The sequence below is a fragment of the Paramormyrops kingsleyae genome, chromosome 22, assembly GCF_048594095.1.
Source record: "Paramormyrops kingsleyae isolate MSU_618 chromosome 22, PKINGS_0.4, whole genome shotgun sequence".
Lineage (NCBI taxonomy): Eukaryota > Metazoa > Chordata > Actinopteri > Osteoglossiformes > Mormyridae > Paramormyrops > Paramormyrops kingsleyae.
The window spans coordinates 16,536,488-16,560,904 of record NC_132818.1 but is presented as its reverse complement, the minus strand read 5'-3'; the positions used below and the strand labels follow the sequence as shown (position 1 = coordinate 16,560,904).

At 44.3% G+C, this 24,417-nt stretch overlaps 4 protein-coding genes across 9 annotated transcripts; 3 read left to right on the top strand and 1 right to left on the bottom strand.

The window, feature by feature from the left end:
* Positions 1-3,958: 3,958 nt before the first annotated feature.
* Positions 3,959-4,912, top strand: LOC111849154 (G-protein coupled receptor 4-like). The gene has a single exon (XM_023821800.2). It carries the CDS (start codon positions 3,959-3,961, stop codon positions 4,910-4,912), a length of 954 nt encoding a protein of 317 aa, XP_023677568.1.
* Positions 4,913-8,063: 3,151 nt separating this feature from the next.
* tubb4bl (tubulin, beta 4B class IVb-like) lies at positions 8,064-11,047 on the top strand. The gene is made up of 4 exons (XM_023821910.2): positions 8,064-8,218; positions 8,739-8,847; positions 9,111-9,221; positions 9,720-11,047. Exons 1-4 carry the CDS (start codon positions 8,162-8,164, stop codon positions 10,775-10,777), a joined length of 1,335 nt encoding a protein of 444 aa, XP_023677678.2. The 5' UTR covers positions 8,064-8,161; the 3' UTR covers positions 10,778-11,047.
* Positions 11,048-12,724: 1,677 nt separating this feature from the next.
* On the bottom strand, positions 12,725-19,989 carry crb3a (crumbs homolog 3a). Of its 6 annotated transcripts, none has more exons than XM_023821965.2 (4): positions 19,024-19,989; positions 16,014-16,173; positions 14,626-14,669; positions 12,725-14,189 (listed from the first exon to the last, which is right to left on the bottom strand). In XM_023821965.2, the coding sequence occupies exons 2-4, from the start codon at positions 16,096-16,098 to the stop codon at positions 13,980-13,982; spliced, it is 339 nt and encodes a 112-aa protein (XP_023677733.2). In that variant the 5' UTR covers positions 16,099-16,173; positions 19,024-19,989; the 3' UTR covers positions 12,725-13,979. The 6 variants fall into 6 exon arrangements, with proteins under 6 accessions (XP_023677733.2, XP_023677732.2, XP_023677735.2 ...); XM_023821964.2 differs by lacking the exon at positions 19,024-19,989 and adding an exon at positions 17,212-17,853 and having other exon boundaries at positions 16,014-16,205; XM_023821967.2 differs by lacking the exon at positions 19,024-19,989 and adding an exon at positions 17,212-17,853 and having other exon boundaries at positions 16,014-16,159.
* A 560-nt stretch (positions 19,990-20,549) lies between these two features.
* Positions 20,550-24,286, top strand: LOC111849240 (histone chaperone asf1b-B). The gene is made up of 4 exons (XM_023821959.2): positions 20,550-21,140; positions 22,217-22,332; positions 22,523-22,699; positions 23,201-24,286. The coding sequence occupies exons 1-4, from the start codon at positions 21,032-21,034 to the stop codon at positions 23,390-23,392; spliced, it is 594 nt and encodes a 197-aa protein (XP_023677727.1). The 5' UTR covers positions 20,550-21,031; the 3' UTR covers positions 23,393-24,286.
* The last annotated feature ends 131 nt before the right edge of the window (positions 24,287-24,417 follow it).

The window sequence follows — 24,417 nt, the reverse complement described above, 5'->3', positions numbered from 1 at the left end:
TGGCAACGCAACACGGTCCCTCCGAGGTTCACAGTACACAGAAGGTTCCTGTTATCTGCCAGCTGCTTGATAGTTACAATTCAATATCTCACTATTTGTTTAACAATTTTGTGGAGAAGCTTGCATGAACTTTGTGACCTGTTTCTGTTTTGAGTTTCTCCAAGTAAAGCCCCTTTTGTTCTTCCCACTTGCTCTTACCCTCATGCGCGGGTTTCTGCTACAACTCCCTAATTAAATTACTAATTAGAGGACTAATTGTCTGAAGAATCCTCACACCTGGGTTTGAACAGCTTATCCCACAAACCTGCATACACACCGGCCCTTTCTGGATAAGATTGCCCACCTTGTAATTGATCTTCTTTAGAACTCCTGTGTGGACCTATCTAGATCTACAGGCATGCTGAGTAGTGGTCCTCTTGCATCTACCCTGTCATTATATATGCTAGCTATGAACATAATGAAGTATTTATTGGGATATTAAACAAGATCTCTAATTTCATTAAATGTATTGGACTCCAGTATAGCAAAATATGAATATAATTTCTAGACATAATCTCCTGGAATTGTGTCATTTCATGAAGGTCCTCGTGCTCTTCAGACATCTGAAAACATGTCTCCCCTCCAATTACCCTCAGACTGGAGCCCCCGAGGGTTGCATTCTGAGCCCCCTACTGTACTCTCTGTACACGTATGACTGCATAGCCTCATCACACTCCACCACCATCATCAAGTTTGCTGACGATACTGCAGTAATAGGCCTAATCTCCAATTACAACGAGATGGCCTACCTGCAGGAGGACAGTAACCTGGAGAGCTGGTGCAATGAGAACAATGTATTCTTAAATGCCAGCAAGACAAAGGAGCTGATTGTGGACTACTGCACAAAGCAGGTGAGGAACTACAATCCCCTCTTCATCAGCAGGACCCCAGTGGAGAGAGTGGACAGTTTCCGGGACCTGAGCGTCCACATCACACAGGACTTGTCATGGTCTCGCCACGCCAGCTCCCAGTCTAAGAAGGCCCATCAGCGTCTGTTCCATCTGAGGCGCCTGACAGGAAACATCTCCACCTGCTTTGGGAACATGCAGGACAGACACGCTCTCCAGAGAGTGATGCGATCAGCCGTGCGCATCATTAACACCAAGCTCTATGACCTGCAGTCTGTCTACACCAAACGGTGCCGAACCAAATCCAGGAAGATCATGGAAGACCTCAGCCACCCCACCAATGGACTCTTCTCCCTGCTGAGGTCAGGGAAGCGATTTCGTTCCCTAAAGGCCAACACAGAGCGAATGAAGAGAAGTTTCTTCACTCAAGGTATTCGGTGTCTGAACCAGGACAATACCCAGGATGCGAGAGAGTGACGGTGACGGAGTGACATCATCAACCCTTCACTCTTTTCCCCCCAATGCATAACACCGTTATTATACACTCCATACATCTATGCTATCTCATCGTTCTGTAAACTCCATGTTCAATATTATTCTATGGTGCAATATATATACAACTTTTATATCTATATTTTAGGTCTCACTTGCAATGTAGCACATAAATATTTTTATATCCCTGTATATAGTATAAATAATACTACTGTATATCTAATCTCTTTCTATCTTTTTATATAGTTTTAAATAGCTTTTTACCCATTATTCCTCGGAGCATTGCAATAAGCATTTCACTGCAGGTTGTAGTATGTATGATGATGCATGTGACAAATGAAAATTTGAATTTGAATTTGAATTTGAATTTTCATGTTGTCATGAAGTTGGCTGAGTTAGCCGTCACTGCCGCCCAAGCATCTGAGCTCGTTCCCCACAGAATCAGGGCGTCTTCAGAGTCCTCTTGCGCGGGGCTTCTCGAAAAACACCTCCACAGGTGCGTTCCCAAAGGAACCTGGCCCAGAACCATTCGGGTGGATCCTCCCTTTCATAAACGAAGTTGCACCTCTTCGACTTCCCACTCACGAGGCCGCGGAGAAAGTCACTCGGTCTATCATCCCGGACAGAGGTAAGGCTGGCCTTTGGCTCTGCAGGGACAGCAGAGAATTGCGGAATGCTTTGCATCATGTTATGTTCAGCTACGTGTTGTGTTTGACCTGTAGAATTAGGTCTGTAGAGCTTTTGCACTGATTATTGTCTGATTCTAAGCGAAATGACATAGTCACTTGACAAAATGTCGACATTGAACTAAAGGAAACAGCAACTAAGGGTGAAGTGACCAAAAAGCTGAAATAATTTTTGAAAGACCTACATGCCGAAAGGGTAGAGGATTATGGGTAAGTCATACTAGAAGCTGGAAATAGGTATGCATTGATAACTGTCTGAGTTCTGTTTGCACACAATGGTTATAATGATTGTAATGTAATGCTTATGCTGTTATTTATAAATAAATAACACAAAACACATAGTCCTTGATCCAGTTTTATTCTCCAGTTAATGAAATCTGGCAAGACATCATCTTATTTTCTTCTTCAGAATATATATTTGGGGACGAGGAAAATCCAGTATTTGTTCACAAGTTATTCAAACTGTTGTGGCAATAAACTGCCTTTCCAAAATAATTTTTATGAAGTAACATATTAAACGGGTTTCTGGCACAAAAAGAGACACATACACAAACCTGACCTAATTATGTCTTCATGTACGTCATTTTTGTTTGTTACTTATGTACATGAAAAAATCTGGACAGCTGATCCTAAGGGACATTGTGACAAACAGCACTGTTCCCCCCGGAAGGATCCAGAAATCCCCGGGGTCCAGGCCAGTGCTTCAGTGGGGTGGATGAGGGACCGGAGGGAGAGACTCTTGCAGATTATTAAATCACAACGCTGTACCAAAGGGAACCAGAGGGGGAGCCACACACTCCAGTCCCGGAGGGGGCGGTGCTTCAGGATGGGGGAGGGGCCAAAATACTTACTTATATTTGCAGCCCCAGGTACATACCCATCAGTCTCATTACTCATTTACTTGCACAAGTCTTCAAATCATGAACGTCACTGATGCAACATAACAGCTCACACTTCTGGCATTTACAAATGTTCTGTGCAGGAATAATTAGCTCAGGTAAATTTTTATATCTCCACCAATATGTTTTGAAATTAACTTAATTAATTATTATTTAATGATGGTTATTAATTAATTGTTATACAAGGCACAGTCAGTACAGGGTGAGCGGAAAGCTCAGTACAGGTGTCTTTTCCGGCACGAAGATCGCTCGCCTTTTATTGTGGCGAGCGGAGAGGGGCGGGCCATTCCCCGATCGGGCCCCTCCTTCCCTGGGGTATCAGGAGGCTTGTTTGTGAAGAGGCAGAAGACTCATAGGGCTTTTGTTACATGGTGGGGTGAGTCCCTCAGGGCATAATAACAAAACAGTCAGAGCCTCATTCTGCTGTACAAACACTGTTATGTAGCACCTGCCCCAGTCCCTGTCTGCAACTAGTTTGTCACCATCAGCTGGTAAACAAGGACCTCAGTAACCCAATGCAGTCCATTGTACATACCAGTGAGCTTTGTTAAGCTTCATTTATTTTTTTCCCATTTTATTTTTGGGACTTGATTTTTACAGTGTAATATTCTTTGCAATTTGACAAAAAAAAATCAGACATATTGAGCTATTTGAGATGTTTGCCCAATGCAATAACGTCATGGAAAAACAAACAGGAATTTTGACAGTTTTGGATGTTTGTTTTGTGTATTAGCATATTTAAAATATAGTCTGCTGCTAACTGACAATGTATGGATGGATGAAGCACATGTGATACTGTATTAAGAAGTGACCATGACCAAAGAAATCAAGACATCCAATTGTGGGACACCAGTAACGTTACTTAATGACCCAATTATTTTGCCCTATTGCTAATACCCATTATGGGATGAATTGGTCTATCAACTATTCTTGATTGCACTTCTTGGTGTCTCCATCAGAACCTGAGTATATTTTCGGACTGCAGGAGTGAGCTATGAATGGACAACTTGTCCTCAACGACACCTACATCGCTGTCGTCAGCACCACACTGCCCCCTGCCAACAGCACGATGAACAGCATAGGCAACGCAACGGCGAAGCCAATCAGCGTCTTTGACGGCTGCGAAGAGATGTCTGCCGCAATTCTGTTCGACCTGTGCGTGCAGGTCTTCAACGTCTTTCTGGGCTTGCCTGCCAACATCCTGGTCATGGTGACCATCTACAGGAACCGACGAGAGCCTTCTACATCAGACATGTTCATCTTCCTCCTGGCTTTCATGGATGCCTATTTTGGTGTCATGGTGCCCATCTCCTTCCTGAACCTCTACTACTGGCAGAGCGTAGAAGGCTGGAGGGCCATCAAGTTCGCCTATGGGGTCAAAGACACTAGTGGCCCCCTCTTCCTCTCCTGCATCTGCATGGACCGCTTTCTGGCCGTGGTCTTCCCCATCACCTTTAGCCGCCTGAAATCCCACAAATACCGATTCTCCTGCTCTGGGCTGGTCTTGCTGCTCACCTTAACCTATGCCGCCGCCAAGGCCACGGACAGGGTCCCCCACTTTGAGAGGATCTTCACAGGAGAGATCCTGACCGTGTTCACCCTCATGGTGCTGTGCAACCTCTCCATCCTGTGGGCACTACAACGCTCAAGGGCGGGCCGTGACGAGATGCACCCGATGAAGAAGAAAGCCTTTAAGATGGTGCTCTCCATCCTGGCCATAATCATCTTCAACTACCTGCCACCAGTGGCCCTGTTTCCCTTCCAGGATAGCTACAACCCCGACGTTTTCCGCTGTTATGTGCAGCCGGTCGGCTTCGCGTTCGTTAACATCAGCAGCAGCATGCAGCCTCTCATCTACCTGTCCCGCCTGGAGAAGCTGCCCTGCATCAGCGATGCCTGCAGACAGAGGTGCTCCCCAAAAAAGAATGACGAGGCTCCGCCCGCATAGACGCACCTCCACAAGAGGGCGACATTGCCAATGAGAGAAAATTACTAAAAGTTTTGTCGCAATGGATGCTGCCCGCCAATCATAGGATGCGGTCACCTTCAAAACTCCAATTCAGAGCTTCTCCCAGATCTCATGAATTTTCTCTATAAAAAACAAGCATAACATAAAGCATAATTACTATAAAGCTATATTCATGCTGGACTCTTCTCCAATATGTTCTGACAATTTCCTGATTATTGCTATTATTTTAATACTTTTGATATTTTTAAACCATGTCGAAGGACAGTTATTTTGCTGTTATTTTGCCCTATGTTTGGTAAATACTGAATTTATAACGTTAAAATGATTGTTTGTATATGTCACAGGTAATCAACTAGTAATTGCACAAATTAAGCCACGGAAATAGGTTTGATTGAAACCTACAGAAGTACAGTAGCCTGGAGCCTGTTTTAATATTAGCTTTTTAAGAGTCCAGCTGTAATTCCCCCCCCCACAGATGTTTGCTCTTGATGCAACCAAAATTGACCCGACTGCCAAATGTGCCCTATCTGTTGTGGATTCAGGAAATTTGAAGTGAATAAAATCGATTTTCCTGTTACATCTATGTTAACCGAATAAGCATTGCATTAGTGCCAGCCTTTGTTTGTCTTTTATCATCTTTCATACTTAGGCACAGTAAAAAATGTACTTTCTCGTGTGCATTTGCGTATGGCGTCTAAATGTCTTATGGAAAGGTGAAATGGAAACGAAAAAGGACTTACAGTACTGAGTAGACGTCGTAGGCAGTCAGAGAAAATGTTTAAGGCTGTTTATCTGGGCAGTAAAAGTATATTTTCTCAGAAAAAAAAATGGAATCTAGCAGAACATATGCAAATAAACAGCAACGATAAAAAACAAACAAGGATTTCTTATGTTCTATAAAAAGTTGCTGATGCCTTGTTGGGTGGCTAGATGAACACCACTTCAGATCCCAAACCTCTCTTCAGGGGCACTTCAGCCATTCCATGTATCAGTTAAATTTCTCTACCAGCTCAATTAATTATTTAACTTAATTAGTTAAAGCCCTTTTTGAGGTATCGATTAGCCAAACATGCTGCGCTAGTGATCGAGTGATGGATGATTGCTGTAAATAATAGGGTGACCTTAGGGAGGTTTTGAAATGGCTGACACACTTTGATCATTGTTCCACACCAACATCAAGATCAGTTAACCATCATTTCTGCTGATTACCTACAACATTTGCATAGTATTGCGTACACTGGTGGTTTTTGTGAATCTTGAAGGTTTAGTGAGTGGTTAATTATGTAGATATTTGTGAATGTTTTATTACTGCGAGTTTATAAATAATGTACTCTAAAAATGCATGATAATCTAGATTGACAAGGACATGGCAATTTTCTGCAGCTTTTCTCGTGATCATGACACATTTTATAAATATATCATGTAAGTGAGAGGCCGAGCAATCAGAGAGGGGTTGGGTGTATGTGAGCTTTTCTGCCTCTGGCAGCTGATTACCAGTCTCATGCATATAAGCATCTCAGGTACTGGACCCTAGCTGACCCTGGGTCAGTAGGATGTGAACAGGGTCAGCTTCAGCTTCATGTCAGCACTTACCACCAGCTTATACTGCTGTATGCAATTGAGCTTTATATCACTTTAGTATGGTTTCCTTACTGTGATAAACTCACTTGTCTCATTCAATCCTGCTAGCCAGCATTTTTGCCAGACTGTCACCCAGCAGATGTCACGACCGAAGGACAACAAACTGACAAAATGCCATATAAATTAAATCTAAAAAAAATAATAAGAAAATAATCCATGTTATTTTGTGATTTAGGTAATGTTGTACAAGACAAAACTTAATTGCAGGGATGACGTATGCATGTATGAATAATGCTGCTCCCAGATCGAATGATCTAGATTTCTCTGGGATTATGGCGCCACCTGGTGTAGGCAAAACGCAATTTTTTCCTTTCAGTGAGAATAAATCAGTTCCTTCGTTCTATAGTTTCCTCCTACTGAAACGGTTTATTGGCCCACACATATTTGATCGCCCATTAGGAATTGTTTATAAGTATGTCGCCTTAAAGACGGGTGACTGTTACGCGTTATCCCTGATTTTACCTGATTTTTCTTGGGGTTCCTCTAAAATTTTGCGAAGTCGCCGGCTAGTTGCTTAGATGCATTTTAAACAATATCTGAAATATGTGAAGGAGCTCCAGAATACTGACCCTTTAATTTTAATAATACAAATACAAGTACTAAAAAAGAAAACGAATTTGTCGCTTCGTTTTTACTTGCATCAAGGACAACAAAGTGAGTTGACAGAATTTTGCGTTAAAAATAATTATCAAAATATTCAATAGGCCACGTGTTTTAGCTACGCGTTTAAAATGTAACATGCAGTAGAGGATAGGAAAATGTAACATTGCGCCAATCTTTTAATTTAGGAAAAACTAATGATACCTATACGCCTATGCATGAATGGAAATTCACAATTTAAACTACTGTAGCTTATGAATGAGTGACATTTTCAGTTTAAGCTTCCAGCGACTTCACGCCATAGGACGCGTAGTTCCATCGGCTGACTGCTGAATTTGCTGGACAGCTCCTCCTGTGAAACTGTGAGTTTATTCAGGTATGCAAACCTACGCAGAGAAATTAAAACGTAGTACACAAAAAAAGTGAAAGGAAAAGACATTCCCTAACCGCTAGATGTCGGCAACATACCCTGAAGAAAAACCAATGACCTTATAAAATATTGCAAAATAAAACAATACTTTTATTCGTATTGTGGTAAACGTTTATATACATTATGTTTTTTATAAAAATACATTATAATGCAAAATAACTATAGCATTGTGCACTATGCAAATACCTTCATTGCCTCTAGAAAAAAATCTTCGCTACCATTATATTTTCGAGTTAACAGAACGAGTACAGTGTAATTGCTTGGGCTAATGTATTTAAATCTTATTGAAATTATTTAACATATGGTATTTGCAGCACGGAAATATTTGCACCACCGATCACACGGCTGTCAAGTTGGCCAATATCTAGGCACTGTGTCACTCATCGCGCGGGGCTCGCGCTGCATCTAATCCCTAAGGCCCGGTTGCCATGGGGATGACGTCACGCTGCAGCACTGGATCACTTGGTGTACGCGCGCCGTCCTCGGCAGTCACTCTCCTGGACCTGAAGGAGCGTGCAAAGCGAAAGCGAGCGACTGCTGTCTCTGCCGCTATCAACATGCGCGAAATAGTGCATCTCCAGGCTGGACAATGCGGGAATCAAATCGGAGCGAAGGTAATATGATCGTAACAATAACGCTCGATATACAATTTTGTGGGATGTAGTCGCGCTGTCTGCAAATGCCCGCATTAATTTAATTCGCATGCGTGCGTAACATTGCTGTCGCTTCCGATACGTCTATCATCATACCAAGAATTTTCCAGAAATCTTGCGCAATAAATGCTGGATTTTCCTGTTCCAGATCGTCGCAGTTACTAAATGAAATATAGGAATATGTTTCATCAACAATCTTTACTTTTTAATTGAAAAACATGCACTTTGTAGCAATGGAAAAAAAATTAAATTATGACATAGTGTGTCATAGCAAGTAAATCAAATGTCAGTAATAGTAACTATGTGAAATTTCACAGAAGCCCAGGTGTAAAAAGAACGACATTACAGGCCAGACTCTTGTCCCCCATCCCCCATCCCTTGATATACGTCTCCCCATATCCCTCTCATTCCCTACCTCCCTCACTCCATCCCCCTCTTCCCTCGTCCTCTCTCTTTCTCTCCTTGCCCTGACTCCACGCAGTTCTGGGAAGTCATCAGCGATGAACACGGCATCGACCCCATGGGGACATACCACGGGGACAGCGACCTGCAGCTGGAGAGGATCAGCGTGTACTACAACGAGGCCACAGGTGAGGGTGCCACTGACACTGGGGCCAAACGTAAACACGCAGACTGCAAGGGCGCGATTGAAATGATCCGAGTGCAGACAGTGTATTACCTCATAAGTGAGGGTTGCGGGTTGATGATGGTGCTCTGTCGATGACGGGAGATAGGAACAGAACCACAGATTAGCAGAAAGTGGGCATCCCATCTGCATTTCAAACCATATCTTTACTACTACTACTACTATTATTTGTTTGTTTGTTTGTTTTCTGGCTGTTTTTCGATACAGGAGGAAAGTATGTCCCTCGAGCCGTCCTGGTGGACTTGGAGCCCGGTACAATGGACTCTGTACGATCCGGACCCTTTGGACAGATCTTTAGGCCCGACAACTATGTGTTTGGTAAGTACTAGTCGCTTTGGGCTTCCATGCATATGCCGCTGAAGACGTCCTCTCCCTCCGTATGTGACAGATTCCTGTCGCTGCCCTGGGCCCCATTTTTGCGATTCGATTCGGTCGTATGTTGTGATAAACACTTGAATTTCTGTCTACATGTTGTGCTTTGCCATTTGAAAAAAGTGTAAATATCGCCTGAGGTAGTATTTGACACTCCGCTGTTGTTTTTCTGTACTGTGACGCGATTGAGTGGATGTGGGATAGAAAGACCATCTGTTGCCCTGGCAGAGTCTTAGTTCACTGCGACACCCTGTCGTTTTTGTCTGGGTGGGGATCCCAGAATAGTCGTCATGTGACCGCTTGAGTCAATGCTGCCTTTTCACTAGGATTTGAAATAATATGGTTTACCCCCATTGATAGTGATTAATGTGAGGATTAATTAGTGAAGTGAAGGTTGTGGATGGGTTTATTCGGGTGAAATGTTGTACGTTGTTTTACACGCAGGCCAAAGCGGAGCTGGCAACAACTGGGCCAAGGGGCATTACACAGAGGGAGCGGAGCTGGTGGATTCGGTGCTGGACGTGGTGAGGAAGGAGGCAGAGAGCTGCGACTGTCTACAGGGCTTCCAGCTGACACACTCCCTGGGCGGGGGTACCGGCTCGGGCATGGGCACCCTGCTGATCAGCAAGATCCGTGAGGAGTACCCCGACCGCATCATGAACACCTTCAGCGTGGTGCCCTCCCCCAAGGTCTCTGACACCGTGGTGGAGCCCTACAACGCCACGCTCTCCGTGCACCAGCTGGTGGAGAACACGGACGAGACCTACTGCATCGACAACGAGGCGCTCTACGACATCTGCTTCCGCACGCTGAAGCTGACCACGCCCACCTACGGCGACCTCAACCACCTGGTGTCGGCCACCATGAGCGGGGTCACCACCTGCCTGCGCTTCCCCGGGCAGCTCAACGCCGACCTCCGCAAGCTGGCCGTCAACATGGTGCCCTTCCCCCGCCTTCACTTCTTCATGCCCGGCTTTGCCCCCCTCACCAGCAGGGGGAGCCAGCAGTACCGCGCCCTCTCTGTCCCAGAGCTCACCCAACAGATGTTCGACGCCAAAAACATGATGGCCGCCTGCGACCCACGTCATGGCCGCTACCTGACGGTGGCCGCCGTCTTCCGCGGCCGCATGTCCATGAAGGAGGTGGACGAGCAGATGCTGAACGTGCAGAACAAGAACAGCAGCTACTTCGTGGAATGGATCCCCAACAACGTCAAGACGGCCGTCTGCGACATCCCTCCCCGCGGCCTCAAGATGGCCGCCACCTTCATCGGCAACAGCACGGCCATCCAGGAGCTCTTCAAGCGCATCTCCGAGCAGTTCACCGCCATGTTCCGCCGCAAGGCCTTCTTGCACTGGTACACCGGCGAGGGCATGGATGAGATGGAGTTCACCGAGGCCGAGAGCAACATGAACGACTTGGTGTCTGAATACCAGCAGTATCAGGACGCCACGGCTGAGGAGGGTGAGTTCGAAGAGGAAGGTGAAGAGGAAGTCGCCTAAACTCCATTTCCGGAAAAAAATCCCCCATCTGTTCAGCAATTACATCCCCAACCCAACAGTAAAAGCATACGTGTTATTCCTTTAAGGGAGACAAAAAATGCTGTCTGTCTGTGTTTACTGCATGAATTCAGTCACCCTTCAATGTCAACCCTACATTTCCTGCACTTCAATGAATAACACCTAAGCAGTGGAACCATTCAGCTATAAAAATGGAAGGAACACACAGTGAAATGTCACCTATAATTTATTAAAGATGTATTGAGTTTCTGAGTTGTGTGTTACTCGTAGCAATCTACATTTATCATTTTTGCATTGACAGTCAGCCTCTTTGTTCCATAAATATCCGCTAGATGGCAGCGTGATACCAGAATCCGGCCACAAAAATTCCGAGAAGAAATCTCCTTAGCTATGTTAAACCTCTTAATGGCATGTTTTATAACGCCATCCGGTAGGGGTCCAGGATTACATGATTTATGGCTATGCGCAATTGCGCTGCGAAAAATAGACCTTCATGAAGTCCAAGTTGCGCGATAATGCGTGTAGTTGTGTACTGTTCCTGCAAGAAAATGTAAATCTAAAAGTCTTGCTTTCTGGGTTTAGCAAATTTAAAGTGGGAAACACACGCTCTCCCTCCAGTGTCAGCCAATTAAAAAAAAAATCTAATCTCAGCCAAGGTCGTCCCAGCTGTCATAAAGCATAAATTGGAAAGAAAAATCACAATGATTGTGTGTTTCTGTGCCTAATCCTCACCGTCAATAATAATGGTGTTTAAGATATCGATCAGTTAGAAATTAAAAAGTATTGTCTGAAATATGAGGACTGCAGCTATACACTCCTGACCTAGAACAAGAAGTCATTGTGCCAGACCAGCCCCAGCAAAGATCCCGGCCATTCTACACAAAGCCAAATGCAGCTTATCACTCAGCGGTCGGACTTAATGCCGCAAAGGGAGAATGCCTACGGATTTCTCAGTTAGTTCTTTTTAATTTCGAGTATTTCCCCCCCTCATCTCTGACAAAGGGAAGTAGTTTGTCAACGGGAAAGACTCATTTCTACGCTGTGAAATTGTGCGGAGATTGGTATCGTTTTATGGAGATAAGGCGTCGAGCTACAATGATGCCCAGTGTTATTGCTACAAGTAAAAGGAGGGGGGGGGGGGTCATACAAGCTCTGTTACAGCGACCTAAAGACGCACAACAAACAAAAGGGCTTCTATTTCCTATGGCGATATCCAGTGCTTGAAGTGGGCCGATATTCACCGCTATACGCAGTACCGATACCGCATTGTACTGAGTACTGAGAACGGTTCGTGGGAAGAGGCCTCCTGGCACCTCACGCGATCTGCCGGTGCTGAATAACAAGGGCAATACTGGCACCTGTTTTTCCGCATTTCAAGCATTACTTCCATTACTAACGTGTGTAATGGAAACATACTACTTTCTTTTATTTCCTCTGTTTCACTAACTTTATTTTTTTAATAATGAAATTAGCAAATTTTAGTATTTATAAAACCCCACCGAAAACATACAATGGATAGGTTGAAGCCGAAAAAAGGAATTTCCCCATCAGCTCTGTTATCCTAAATCCCACATAGTTTTAAGAAGCTACACAAAGTAATTCTGTTTGGGGACGTTCCCGAAACATCTCCCCGTCGACTACACGCAGCAAAATACATCCGCGCCGGAAGGACTTCGGCAACCCCTGGTCTATTTCGTCAAAGAAAAACAGCGTCATTAGTTTTCTAGTAATGTCTCAGAGGCGATTTCATGCTTATTTCTCCTAAACCTACCGCTGTTATCTGCCGCTAACTACTGATGATACAAAGGAACTTCAGCACCCAGATCTCAAAATGTCTTCCTGCTCCTATGGCAAAATATACACGCATATACAAGTCTAGATCTCAACAACAAAAAAAAAACACACACAAAGATGAGAGATGACAAATGGGACCATCACTTGCAGCATTTATTTAAGGTTTTGATATGCATCCTGCACCCTGTTTCCCCACCCCAGGTAAGGCAAAACCAGGCCGTGCTTCCCAGAACAGGTTGAAACACTTCCCATCCAGTCACGATCAACTCTGTCCGGCATTTAAAGGGTGGGGACCGGGCTAATCGCGAGGCTTCGGTGACGTTTATAAGAAGTTCATCGGCACGTGCACAATGAACTTACAGTGATACAAAAAAAATGATTCCAGTATAACAATAGATCATTATTTGGAGAAAAAAAAATAATCAAAATATGTTGTAACATCATTGTCGAATTGTAAACTGGCTTATTCAGTTTCATTTTGACTTCATTTGTTTCCAAACCTGTCCTATCTGTTTTTCTTTTACTGCTAGAACTTGACATTCCACCAAACTAAAACCTTCACACTGTGACCTAAGGAACTAATCGTGCCACATCAGGGGACATTTCAGAAATATATAAATAGCTCCCTGTACAGGAATGCTGTCCATAAACTCACCAGTACAGATACTGACAGATTCCGCAGTTTAAGCTTGGAGATCGACAATGTCTAACTTGTTGGGGCAAGTATTGTCATCTAGTGGTGTAAATGTTCAGTGGCACGTCACCTTCCAGTGTAAAACATTACCTACCCGATCGTCCACGGCAGCCAGTATGCAGTCTTGGACAACCAAGTTAAGAGGCCTATTCTGGGACTACAGCAACTGGTATCCACGTAAACAACAGGATTCAGAATGGGAGACAAAACTTGCATAGCCTACCATATGTTTCTTAATTAATCATGAATACAAAACTGTAGTGTATTTATCGGAATATAAGATATACTACTGAAGCTGTGTGTCGAAGAAGGTCCAAAGCCAATCTGATGAACACAGCCAACAGAACTGAACAAAACCATCTGACACACCGGCACTCAGCACCCCGTCCCCAAGTACTGGTTCTAACCCTGTGTTGATCTGTCTGCTGTCCAGCATGAATTTTCCTACCTCCAGGCACTCCTGCCTCATCTGGGCGCAGCAGTTGGAATCCTGGTCAATAGGGCGGCGACATAGAGCTCTCAGTTATTTCCTGGAACCGTGTGTCCAGGTTCATAAGGCAGCAGGATTTTGGGTATAAGGATACTGGGGGGTGGGGGTTCATTATAAACGCTGGCACCTCTAGACCTCCCAGCATGGCGACAGCACATTGTCTGATTTGGGTATCCAATCATCACGCAGCATGTGTGGGACGGGGCTCAAATGAGCCGTTCCTCCTTGGGCAGCTTGAGTGCGTCGGGCGCCTGGACACTCCTGGTCCCCGTCTGCTCCTCGGCACTGGGATGGTACGTTCCCTCCGTCTGCCGCTTCTTGCGGATTATGCAGAAGAAGACCACCAGCACTATGACGACGATGGCCAGTACACCCAGGATCACGCTGGGCGCGACGATGGCTGCGATGTTGGGCGACTGAAACAAAAGCAAAAGTTTGGGGGAAACCTGTGACTATGACTCCCAAAAACTTCGACTAACTTGAACGTTAGAGGTGGTAATTTCAGGTCCAGAAAGTAAAAATCCGGCCCATGATTTACTTTCAACCAACCAGTTGAGCATAAAGAGTCACAGTCACAGAGTACTCAACTGGTTGGTTGAAACAAAATCTTGGTCTGGATTTGTACTTTCTGGACCTGAGATTTCCACCTCTGTTGAAGTTCATTGGCCAGCAGGGGCACCGGAGGAACATGGATACCCTAGATTCGCGGGGGCCCAGTCAGTAAAATCTACTGAGGGCCCAAGCTGATATTTCACCCGGGAGCCCAGAATTTCTAGCTACACCCCTAGTGATCAGACATGTGACAATCACTCTACGTATTAAAGTGCCATAACTGGCGTGTCCTATCCTTACCGAACTGGACCTGCTGGTGGTTTCCATTGTCATGGTGGAGTTGCCTGTGGAGGACATCAAGGGGCACCATCAGCGCTCGGTTAGGCCTGCAGTTCATCTCTGGCCTCACGCCAAGCAGCCACGCGGATCGGATCCTTCCTTAGTGATGACGGCCCTCCTTTATAGATCACACGGACTCAGGTCACTGTGGGCATCACGGGGCCTCTAAAAATGAAGGAGCTGGCATGACGCTTTTTACAGCGTGCTCCAGCATGCCCAGGAAGACTGCACAAAGGTCCAGAAAAGGCCAGTGATACTCAAAACGTAAGTGCAAATAATAATAATAATAATAATAACATAAGACAACCGTGAACAATGTTCCATTTTATTTCAGGAAGACTTTCATAGCCTGCAATAAATGATCACCACTGTATAACTACACTAATGCAGTTATTAAAATGAATAACTCTTTCGGAGGTTACACAAGCTGGTTAATAATATCGTAAAACCTCTGCAAATTAAGATCACACTGGACCACCTAATCTTAATTTTGCTTTGAGTCCCATTCGGCTCGTGTCCTTCTGCGATAATTCCGGCCACATATATCAGGCAAAAGATATTTTTAATTGAGACATTAAAAATACAGTACTGTATGTCATATAATAACATGACGAAACGGCGCGTCCCGATCTTTAGATCAATGCCCGCTACATCCGACAGCATCGTGAACATGCATCTAGGACTGAAAGAAGCCATCGCCGTCCTTTCGCTCAGCCCAGTCAGCCTGTGGCCCAAAGACAGTACGGTCCAACCACGTTCGAAGTTTGCTAGCACTCAAACCATGCGTTTGTGGCCCCCCATTGGCCACAAACAGTTACTACAGCATAAAAGCCCCAAAGTGACTGTTTCAGTGGAGCCCCATGAACAAACCAACACCCCATGTGATGCTATAACATCCTTTTCATACCACCCCCCCCCCCCCGGCCAAGTTCAACCATCACATTCCTGCTCAGGCCCGATGACTACCTGCATTTTTTTCCTGTGTCTCAAACTGTCCTTGATTGTTCCAAACATGAAAGGGCACAGTTAATCATTCCCCTGAACAAACAGTCACTTAAACAGGAAAAAAAATTAAAAATTACACCGCGATAAAGGAAGCTGAGTAAAGCAAGCAGTTTTTAGGAAGCACATACTTTGCAAGCAACTCATGACATCTCTGGATTAGCATTACTGTACAAATTCTTTCCGACTGTCTAGAATGTAACTGCATGAGTTATAGTGGTTTTAGTTTATAAGACATACAGCTTGAGAAGAGGCTTTTTTTTTTTTTCCTTTTTGAAGACATTCCTGGGATGAGAGCAGACGGCATGCACGCAATGTGTGCAAGGTGGGCGGCCGGCCCAGCTTACCCCGGATCACTGTACTCCACAGAACCAGCAGCTGGCCCAGCACCAGCAATGCAGTCACCATATTCTTCTCGGATTGCGGCCTCATAGGTAACCAGGTGGGACTCGGGTCATCTCAGGTCAGATGCCTTTATGTCATGGATGGTCTGCTGGGAGCAGCTGGCTGAGTTATTCAGCACATGCACGGAATACAGACTTTCTGAGCGTGAGATGCTAGGATGGTTAGCATTTGCTAAAACACCCAAAAACTAAATGAATAAATATATTCCTCTAATCAAACAGCCAAGAGCGTAATTATAATATATATTGAGGGTTACATATTCAGATGTGCTCATAATGTCTCCCCCCCAATATATACTATGATTACAGCCTTGCCCCCCGTTATCTCCATAGCTACGGTCTTGCAAACTACACATTTCCTGAAAATAAGTCAGAATTCGACATAGATGGCAAGATCTGAAATGCATTAACTACAAAATAAGTAGAATAAATTTTTTAATTAAAAAAATATATATAACTTTTTGTAACTTCTGAAACTGAAGGAAACGCATCCTTGTTTCCAATCTTCTAGTTCCAGCAAATATATATTTTACATCTATTCAGTTAATAACAGCAGGGTCCAGTAATGGACTGGGAACAAAGAATAAATCCGCCAGTAAATGTGTTTAGCTCCGGGGTGCAGGGATCCCCTTGAGTACTTTTCCTCATGGCCCAGGGATACAGCTTTCAGCCGGTAATTCTCCTGGTAGTTGTGATGGATTGGGTGCCCTCCAAATACTTGGTTCGACCTACTAAAATCGTCTACCCAGAAGTCTAACGGAGTGTTGCAATTTACTGTTAAATTATTAAAAATATTTGGTTGTCGCGATAGTTGCGCTCCGGAATGCGCATGGTATGTAAGAGTTCCGGTCGCACCTGCCGCAGGTAAGGCCAGAGGGGCATACCAAAGCTCAGACGTACCCTAAGATAGTGAGATCAAATCATCCACCAGCAACAACGACGTCTTGCAAACCCTACCACATTCCCCGCATTACTTTCACACTATCTCCTCACCAGCTTTCCCCAGTATCAGTGCACCAGCACCAGTTGGAACTGGTAACATTTTTGTAATACCCACTGTATTCGAGAAAGGTCTCTCCAGCCTCCGGGCACTGGTAAAGATGACTTAAATTTAACTGAACGCGACTGACAGCAAACTTACCGGCCCGGAGAAAATGGGAAACTTGTCCCCGGGGATCCAAAGCGAAAACTCGATAGATTCCTTCCGAAAAGCCAGCAGGTCGCTTCCGCCTCACCTATGAGAGTGGCCTCGCACACTCGGCTTATGATTAACTAAGTTAAGTCCCAGTTGTGGTCCGCGATCGCGGTTCAAGTGAGGCTGGTAAATACGTTTAACCCGCTGCTCGTAGCCCCTTCCCGTACCTGTCACTATGAAAACGCTTTCCCCCCCTTTACCTCCACCTTTCTTTGCCCCGCCCCCCTCCGGTCATGTGGTCCGCCTTCTCGCGTTACGTACCTGAGTGCATTGCGACCTGTGCCACCTAGGACACAGATACGCCTTTGTTGCGACACAAACCTCCGCTCCCTCGTTCGCAGAAACGGTACGGCATAATGCATAGTGTGTGACACAGGTCACCGTCACAGTTTCATGGCCCCCACCTCACCAGACCCATAAATATAAATGAACAATTCTACCACCTTCCTGACTTTGTCGCTTCCTAAATCTATTTGCCGCCTCAAAGCGTTAAAATTAGCCTAACTTAAGTAAGATATAAACAGGAGGCGCGCTGGGTGCTTGGGAAGTTGCGACATCCAGTGGGATACCAGCTATTAGCCCAGTTTATCCGGCTCTTTCGAGACTGGGGTCAAAATTACACGTGCAACTGGATAAAAGTACCCAAGGCCATTTCGTTCGTTTAAATAAATCGTCTCCTCTGGCGTAATATGACGTGCAGTTGGACTCAAATCCATTACTCTCTTGACATCAAACACTGTTTCAACTTTTTAATGCCTTTGCGCGAAAACATAATACACAGTTTTAAATTAATGTATTTTTTCCATTGGTCAGTGTGGAAAATAATCTTTAGAAATGTCATTTTAAAAAGTGACAAGCGTTTTTGTGCGATTGGGACACCTCCCACACACCCCAGGTATGAATTAAAGGAGCGTCACGTCTGACTCCAGGCCTGGAGTTAAGCTTTCTTGAATCATTCCTGGGTGTGGAAATCTGCTCTGTCATAAATAACAGGGCTACATTTCCACACACCAACCCACACTGAGGAAAACAACACTTAACATGCATGCAGCACCTCACTACAGATCTGAGTGCTTGTTTCTTAAAGACACACACAAATGCACAACTTTCAAAATACAAACAAATCACCTGTTCTGTCTGAAGGAGTATAAATGTTTACCCTCAGCAAGAAAGCAAAGCTGAACTGAAATGACAACACCCCATCCCCCCCCCCACCCCTGCTTGCCTTGGCTGCTTTCTCAGGCATGGGGGGGAGTATTCATCTGTGTTCATCATGTCAGAAAATAAAGGAATGCCCATTCTCATGCGGAACCATTGTGTGCGAGTCAGCTGGTGTATGAGGGAGGGGATTCCGAAGAACACTGGGAATTTCAGCCCTTTCTCGATTCTCTCAAAATCACAGATTCATTGACATTTCTGCACTGGTATGCCATGTCATTTCTCTGTCTCTCCCTCCATATACTGTATATCAGTATTTCCTCAGCCCAGTCCTTGGGGACCACCAGACACTTGACAAGGACCCTTGAAAATGTAAAATCGTACATGAAATTGGGCAGGAGTGGCAGAATGTCTAGGTACAGAATTCTGAAAAGAATTCACTCACATAAATAGCAGTACGTTTATGTATTTTATGCATAGTCTTTTAATTACTTTCAGTTTTCTGCTTGATTCCACTTTTATTTTGGTATTTTTGAACAGTTCCTTGTATTTATGCACTGAGGATTCTTGCTTAGCAGTGCTGCTGTCCCTGTCCCTTACCTGAGTGGCTGCCCAAGTCGTGTCAGCATCTATGATCCCTTTGTTTCCGAGTTCAGCGCTGCCATTGGCTGGCGACAGCAGTGGGGATGTCGTGCATGCAGACCTGAATTGTCTTCCCGGCATTCATCCTGCAGGCTGCCACTCCCTGTTCATCCATCCATTCGTCTTCCAGCTGCTTACAGCGGACAGAATTGCAGGGAGAGGGGGCCCCTGGAGAATATTCCAGTACGACTGCACTTTTAGTGGCATGCCAGTATATCACAGGGCACATCCGCACACATACACACACACACACACACACACACACTTTGGAGAATTTAGAAATACCAATTGGCCTAATTGCATATCTTTGGACTGCGGGAATTAAGAATAAACTACAGTACCTGGAAGAAACAAGAAAACATGCAAACTTCACACACAAAGAGCAGAGGAGGGAGTCCAAGGGAGTCTCTAGCTATTGAGATGATCCAGTGCTGAATCAAGTCTACCTAGGGCTTAAATTTTTGTTTTAAGGAAGATTGGCATCGAGGCTAAAATACACAGGGCCGTAACCCCGAGTGATCAGCCATAAAGGACGCCTATTTGGGAGCCCAACCCCTGATGATGGAGAAATGAGGCAACAGCATCACCTACTCCCTGTTCACAGGTGTTTAGATCCTTTCACTGGTCCATTCCCTTCTAAACAGGGTCTATAAGTGTGATGATGTCATTGAGCATTCCAGTATAAGGAAAGGGGGGTGCACGTGTAAAATGTTTGCGCAAATATTCAATTAAGCATTAGATGTAATGTGACTCAATGGACAATCTATAGTTCTCACATGAATGAATCTCTGAATGAATCAATTTCTAAATAATAAATGGCCACGTGCTCTAAAAATCTTTCTCCGTGCTTGGAGAACGAAGATAAAGTGCAAGGAATTATGGTACAGAGTTGAGAACCAGTTAACTCAAAATCCATAGGGATGGACTGCTGTTATACAGCGGAGAAAAAACGCATAACAAACAAATTTTCCGCATTACGACAGCCAGTAATCAAATTAAAACAGTAATGCCGTCGATGACTGCATGTTTGCTCATTTCTAAGGACTGAATAACCTGTGTTACTGGAAGGTAGCTGTCTCCCCCTGGTGTTTAACACGTTATTTCATTTCCACCCTTGCACAATTTGTGGAAACAAATAATCGAATTACACATTCCTTATGCATCTTGAATTTTTACGCTTCTGGCGTTTTATCCGTTACATATTTTGTATTTAAGGGGGCTTTACAAAAACAGCTCTAAATAGGTTGAATATGTTAAGGAAATACCTGTAATGAGTCTGTGTGCCGTAAGGCCTTTACCGATCCCAGATCAGCGCTTATAACCATTACCCTTTAGTGGACTGCGCTCACCCTAACACAACCTCACAAATGTATATCCGAGTTTATGTTCCTCCTGTCACGCTCCTCGTATATACTGTACTGCGTCGACCAATAGAATGCGGCGGAATCCGGGCCTGCTGACTCCGCTCAACAAATCAGCGTCGATATCGTTCAGCTCTCTCTAACGTCCGGTGAAGGTCTTTCTGAACACTCTGGCGGGAGAGGGAGCGAGCCGTTTGGCCTCTTATGGAGGATTAACAAAAAACAAGTGAATACCTCGTTTATATACGTAGTCTGCGTTTTAAAAGCACGTTTAACTTAATTAAGAACTTTTTTTCTGAATTAAACTGTCAGTAGAATAAAAAAAACAAAGCAGCTCGTGGAAACAGAATGGACGATTACAGCCGAGACTCCCTTTAAAGACCTGGGTTGAAAGTAAAGATCTCTCCTACAACCTATCTATCGATCCGGAGGAGCCGGTTCCCTGCACTGCAACGGTTACGTTCAACTAACTCCGCGGTGCCGAATCCAGGTGCTTGTGAACGGAGGCGGCGTGGCGTGGGACTGGGTCTTTGTAGTTCGCTGGTCTCTCCCAAGAGACACGCATTTTGTAGCCAGTTGGAGCTTGCAGATCTGTCGCAGCGGTAATGGCGAAGGTGCAAGTGCTAAATGTAGCCGTTTTGGATAACCCGAGCCCTTTCGGAAACCCCTTCCAGTTCGAGATCACTTTCGAGTGCATGGAGGATCTGCCGGAAGGTAAGGGATCGCCTCGACTGCGCGGACGCCGAGACTAAGTGTCAGGACTTATCGGTCGAGCTGTGTTTTTTTTCCGGCGTAGTTGCTAGCTGGTAAATGTTCCTCATATTACATGAGGGTACGTGAAATGGCGGGCGGATAGCTACGACAGTTGCCGGGAGGTCTGGTTGTTTTGTCATAAGCTGGACGTGTTTGTACTGCGTTAATGTTTCGTCTCTTTGTTTATATTTTTGTTTTATATTTAGAAATGGCGGAAATGCGACGCCTAGTTAAGTGAACAGAATTTGTGTGTCCGCCGCGGTATGTGAAGTTGGCACCGGGCAAATACTTTTGTGCCATGCCTTTCTGGCTTGGTATAGCTTGTAAGAGAAAACGCGCATGTTTATTTGAAATTTTTAAATAACTTAACTAATTATAGCCAGGAATCAGGAATTCACTAGCTACCAATTAAAGAGTAGCCAGACATCAGTCAAAAGACTCATCATAAATAAATTCTACATGAGTGCATTATGTCAGTGTCTGTGATAAAACATTTACTGATATGTGGTATAGAATCTCAAGCCTTTTTGTATTTATGAAATGTAATACTTAACGAAGACTTCAGGACGAAAGTGGGGGGGGGGCGGTCTTTGAAATTTGGCGCCGGCGGGGACTTGAAGCAAGCGAGCGAAAATGGCTCGTGTCCACGCCCCTCTGTGACAATTGGTCAGATTGTGACAAATGGGCGGTGCTCTTCCGCGTTGTGACGCGCTCATTCGGCATGCCGGGGACCGTTATGGCGGCAGAAGCTCCCAGCCGAGACTGGGAACCTGCAGTGCAAGAAATTAACTTCATTTTAAATTTAAAGAATTTATATATGCCATCGGGATATTTTTCCTCTGTTTAAATTAAGTTAAAGGCGTTTTACTAGGGTACTATGCTAGCAAGAAATACCCAGCATTTAAACTTATGCATAGATTATTGTTGCATATTTTCTGTGGTATCAATGGAAATTTCTTGATTTCTGTATTTGACAAAATGTAATTACAAACACTCCAACCTGCAATACTTAAGGCTTTCGTCTGTTTGTCTCTCAGACTTGGAATGGAAGATAATATATGTGGGCTCAGCAGAAAGTGAAGAGTACGATCAGACTTTGGACTCGGTTCTGGTGGGCCCAGTTCCTGCTGGGAGGCACATGTTTGTGTTTCAGGTGAGTTTTTTTTTTTTTTTTCCTCGTTTGTTTGGGTACTAAAATGCGTTCAAGGGCATGCTTGCCTCAGCTTAACTCTAATTACTGCTAATTACCTAATTGGTTTGTTTTGTGCAGCAGAGCTAGATTTTCTGCTGCTGTATCTGTCTGCTTGCGCTCTCTTCACCTCATCTTGAATTGACCCTGGCAGGCGGATGCCCCCAACACGGGCTTGATTCCCGAGAGCGATGCAGTGGGAGTGACCGTTGTGCTGATCACATGCACCTACCGTGGGCAAGAGTTCATCCGCATTGGCTACTACGTCAACAATGAGTATACCGACCCAGAGCTGCGTGAAAACCCACCTCTTAAACCTGACTATGCACAGGTAAATGCATTTAATCACGCATAAGAAAAATGGGCAGAAATATTTTGTTTTTGTTAGGAATGTTTCTGATAATGGTAATAGATTTGTGTGTGTTTTCCCCCGTCCTCAAATGGCACAATACTATAAATGTTGTTATTCCCAAACTGCATGTGAGTGGGTGAATATGGACCTTCATCTTGGGTTTTATGAAGTTATTTTAAGCTATTATTAGCTCTACAAAATGAAGTCTTTTAATTTTTTTTTAAAATGACTTATTTTGAAATAAAACTTTTGGGGGCTTGGTTGCAATGTACTGTTTGCCAGTTTTAATCAGAATTTCTTCAGTGAACATGAGTAAAACTGTAGCATCTTTTTTCACCCAAGAATTTTCAGCCACACTGTAATGATAATAGTTTTGTTTTAAAATGGCATCATATTTCAGTATAAAATGCAAGGCAGATTGTTTTATTCAGCTTTGAATCCACACTGATCTTTGGGGTCCGTGTGTGTTTCCCTGCACAGCTTCAGAGGAACATTCTGGCCTCTAACCCACGTGTCACCCGCTTCCACATCAACTGGGAGGGCTGTGCCGAGCGGATGGAGGACTGTGAGAATGTGGACCCCGCCCCCAATGCCATGCTTCCCCCCTCCTGTCCCCCTGGAAAGGCTCCGCCCCTTAGTTTGTTGCCTGACAACTCCATGGACTGCTTGTAAAAAAAGCCCCATGAGCCTGGTTAGAAACACACACACACACAATCAGTCATACACACATACTACCTGGCCACCCCTGGCACTTATGTTAGTATATTGGGGTATTTGGTTAACTCAAAGGAAAAAAAGATACGTACTACAACATCCACATATTCGCAGCACTTGCCATACGTTGACTGAAGCTTCACATGAAGATGTCAGTCAGGCTCTGTCAACAAGGCGATGTGAACAGGCCTTCTCTAACTTTGGGGGCTGCATCTTCTGAGGAGAACATCTCTCTGGACTGGACTAAATGGGAGCTTAATCCCATTGTATTCCTATGTACACTAATTGCATTATTTTTCGTGTTTGTGTAAATTTCATCTTGTTAAAGAAGGCTTTTTTTTTTTTTTTTAATAAAACCATCAGGAGATTAGGAAGAGAAAATCCAGTGAGCTTTTTGTGACTGAAACAGAAGTTTGTTATTCTGCTCCAAAAGTTTGTAAAAGGCTTGCAGTCTTCACTTACACCTTCGTATTTATCAGGTGGGTGATGAACGGTGTGACAGCTACTTTGTGTGGATGTTGTGTGGAAATGCACGGTGGTGTTGTGGAGCAGACGGTTGAATACATGTGTTGGAGGGGTATCTATTGGGGAAGTCAGCACCTTGTGGTTCTGGGTAGAAATGTTTTGACTATGTATGGTCGCATGGTTTGGCTGTGAGGGTTTCTGTCCATTTTTCCTGCTCAGAAGTCATCTTTTTATTTACAACTGTTGAAAGGTCAGGATTTGTTTTGCTGTTCATGTACATACCTTTCTTGTATTACATCTGTCTTTAAAATCTTGTTTCTTTTGTAATTTGTTTGAAGATCCTTTATAAATTTCACATGATGAATAAATGCCAATGGTTTTGTTTTCCTCCCTGCATGTAAATTCTTGGTTAAAGGGAGGGAGGAGTTTTTTTGCTTCCTTTCTCATTCATAAAAATGAGTGGCAAGGCACCATCACGGCCGCTCGATTCACTTAACTGCCAGCGATTTCAGTGTAAT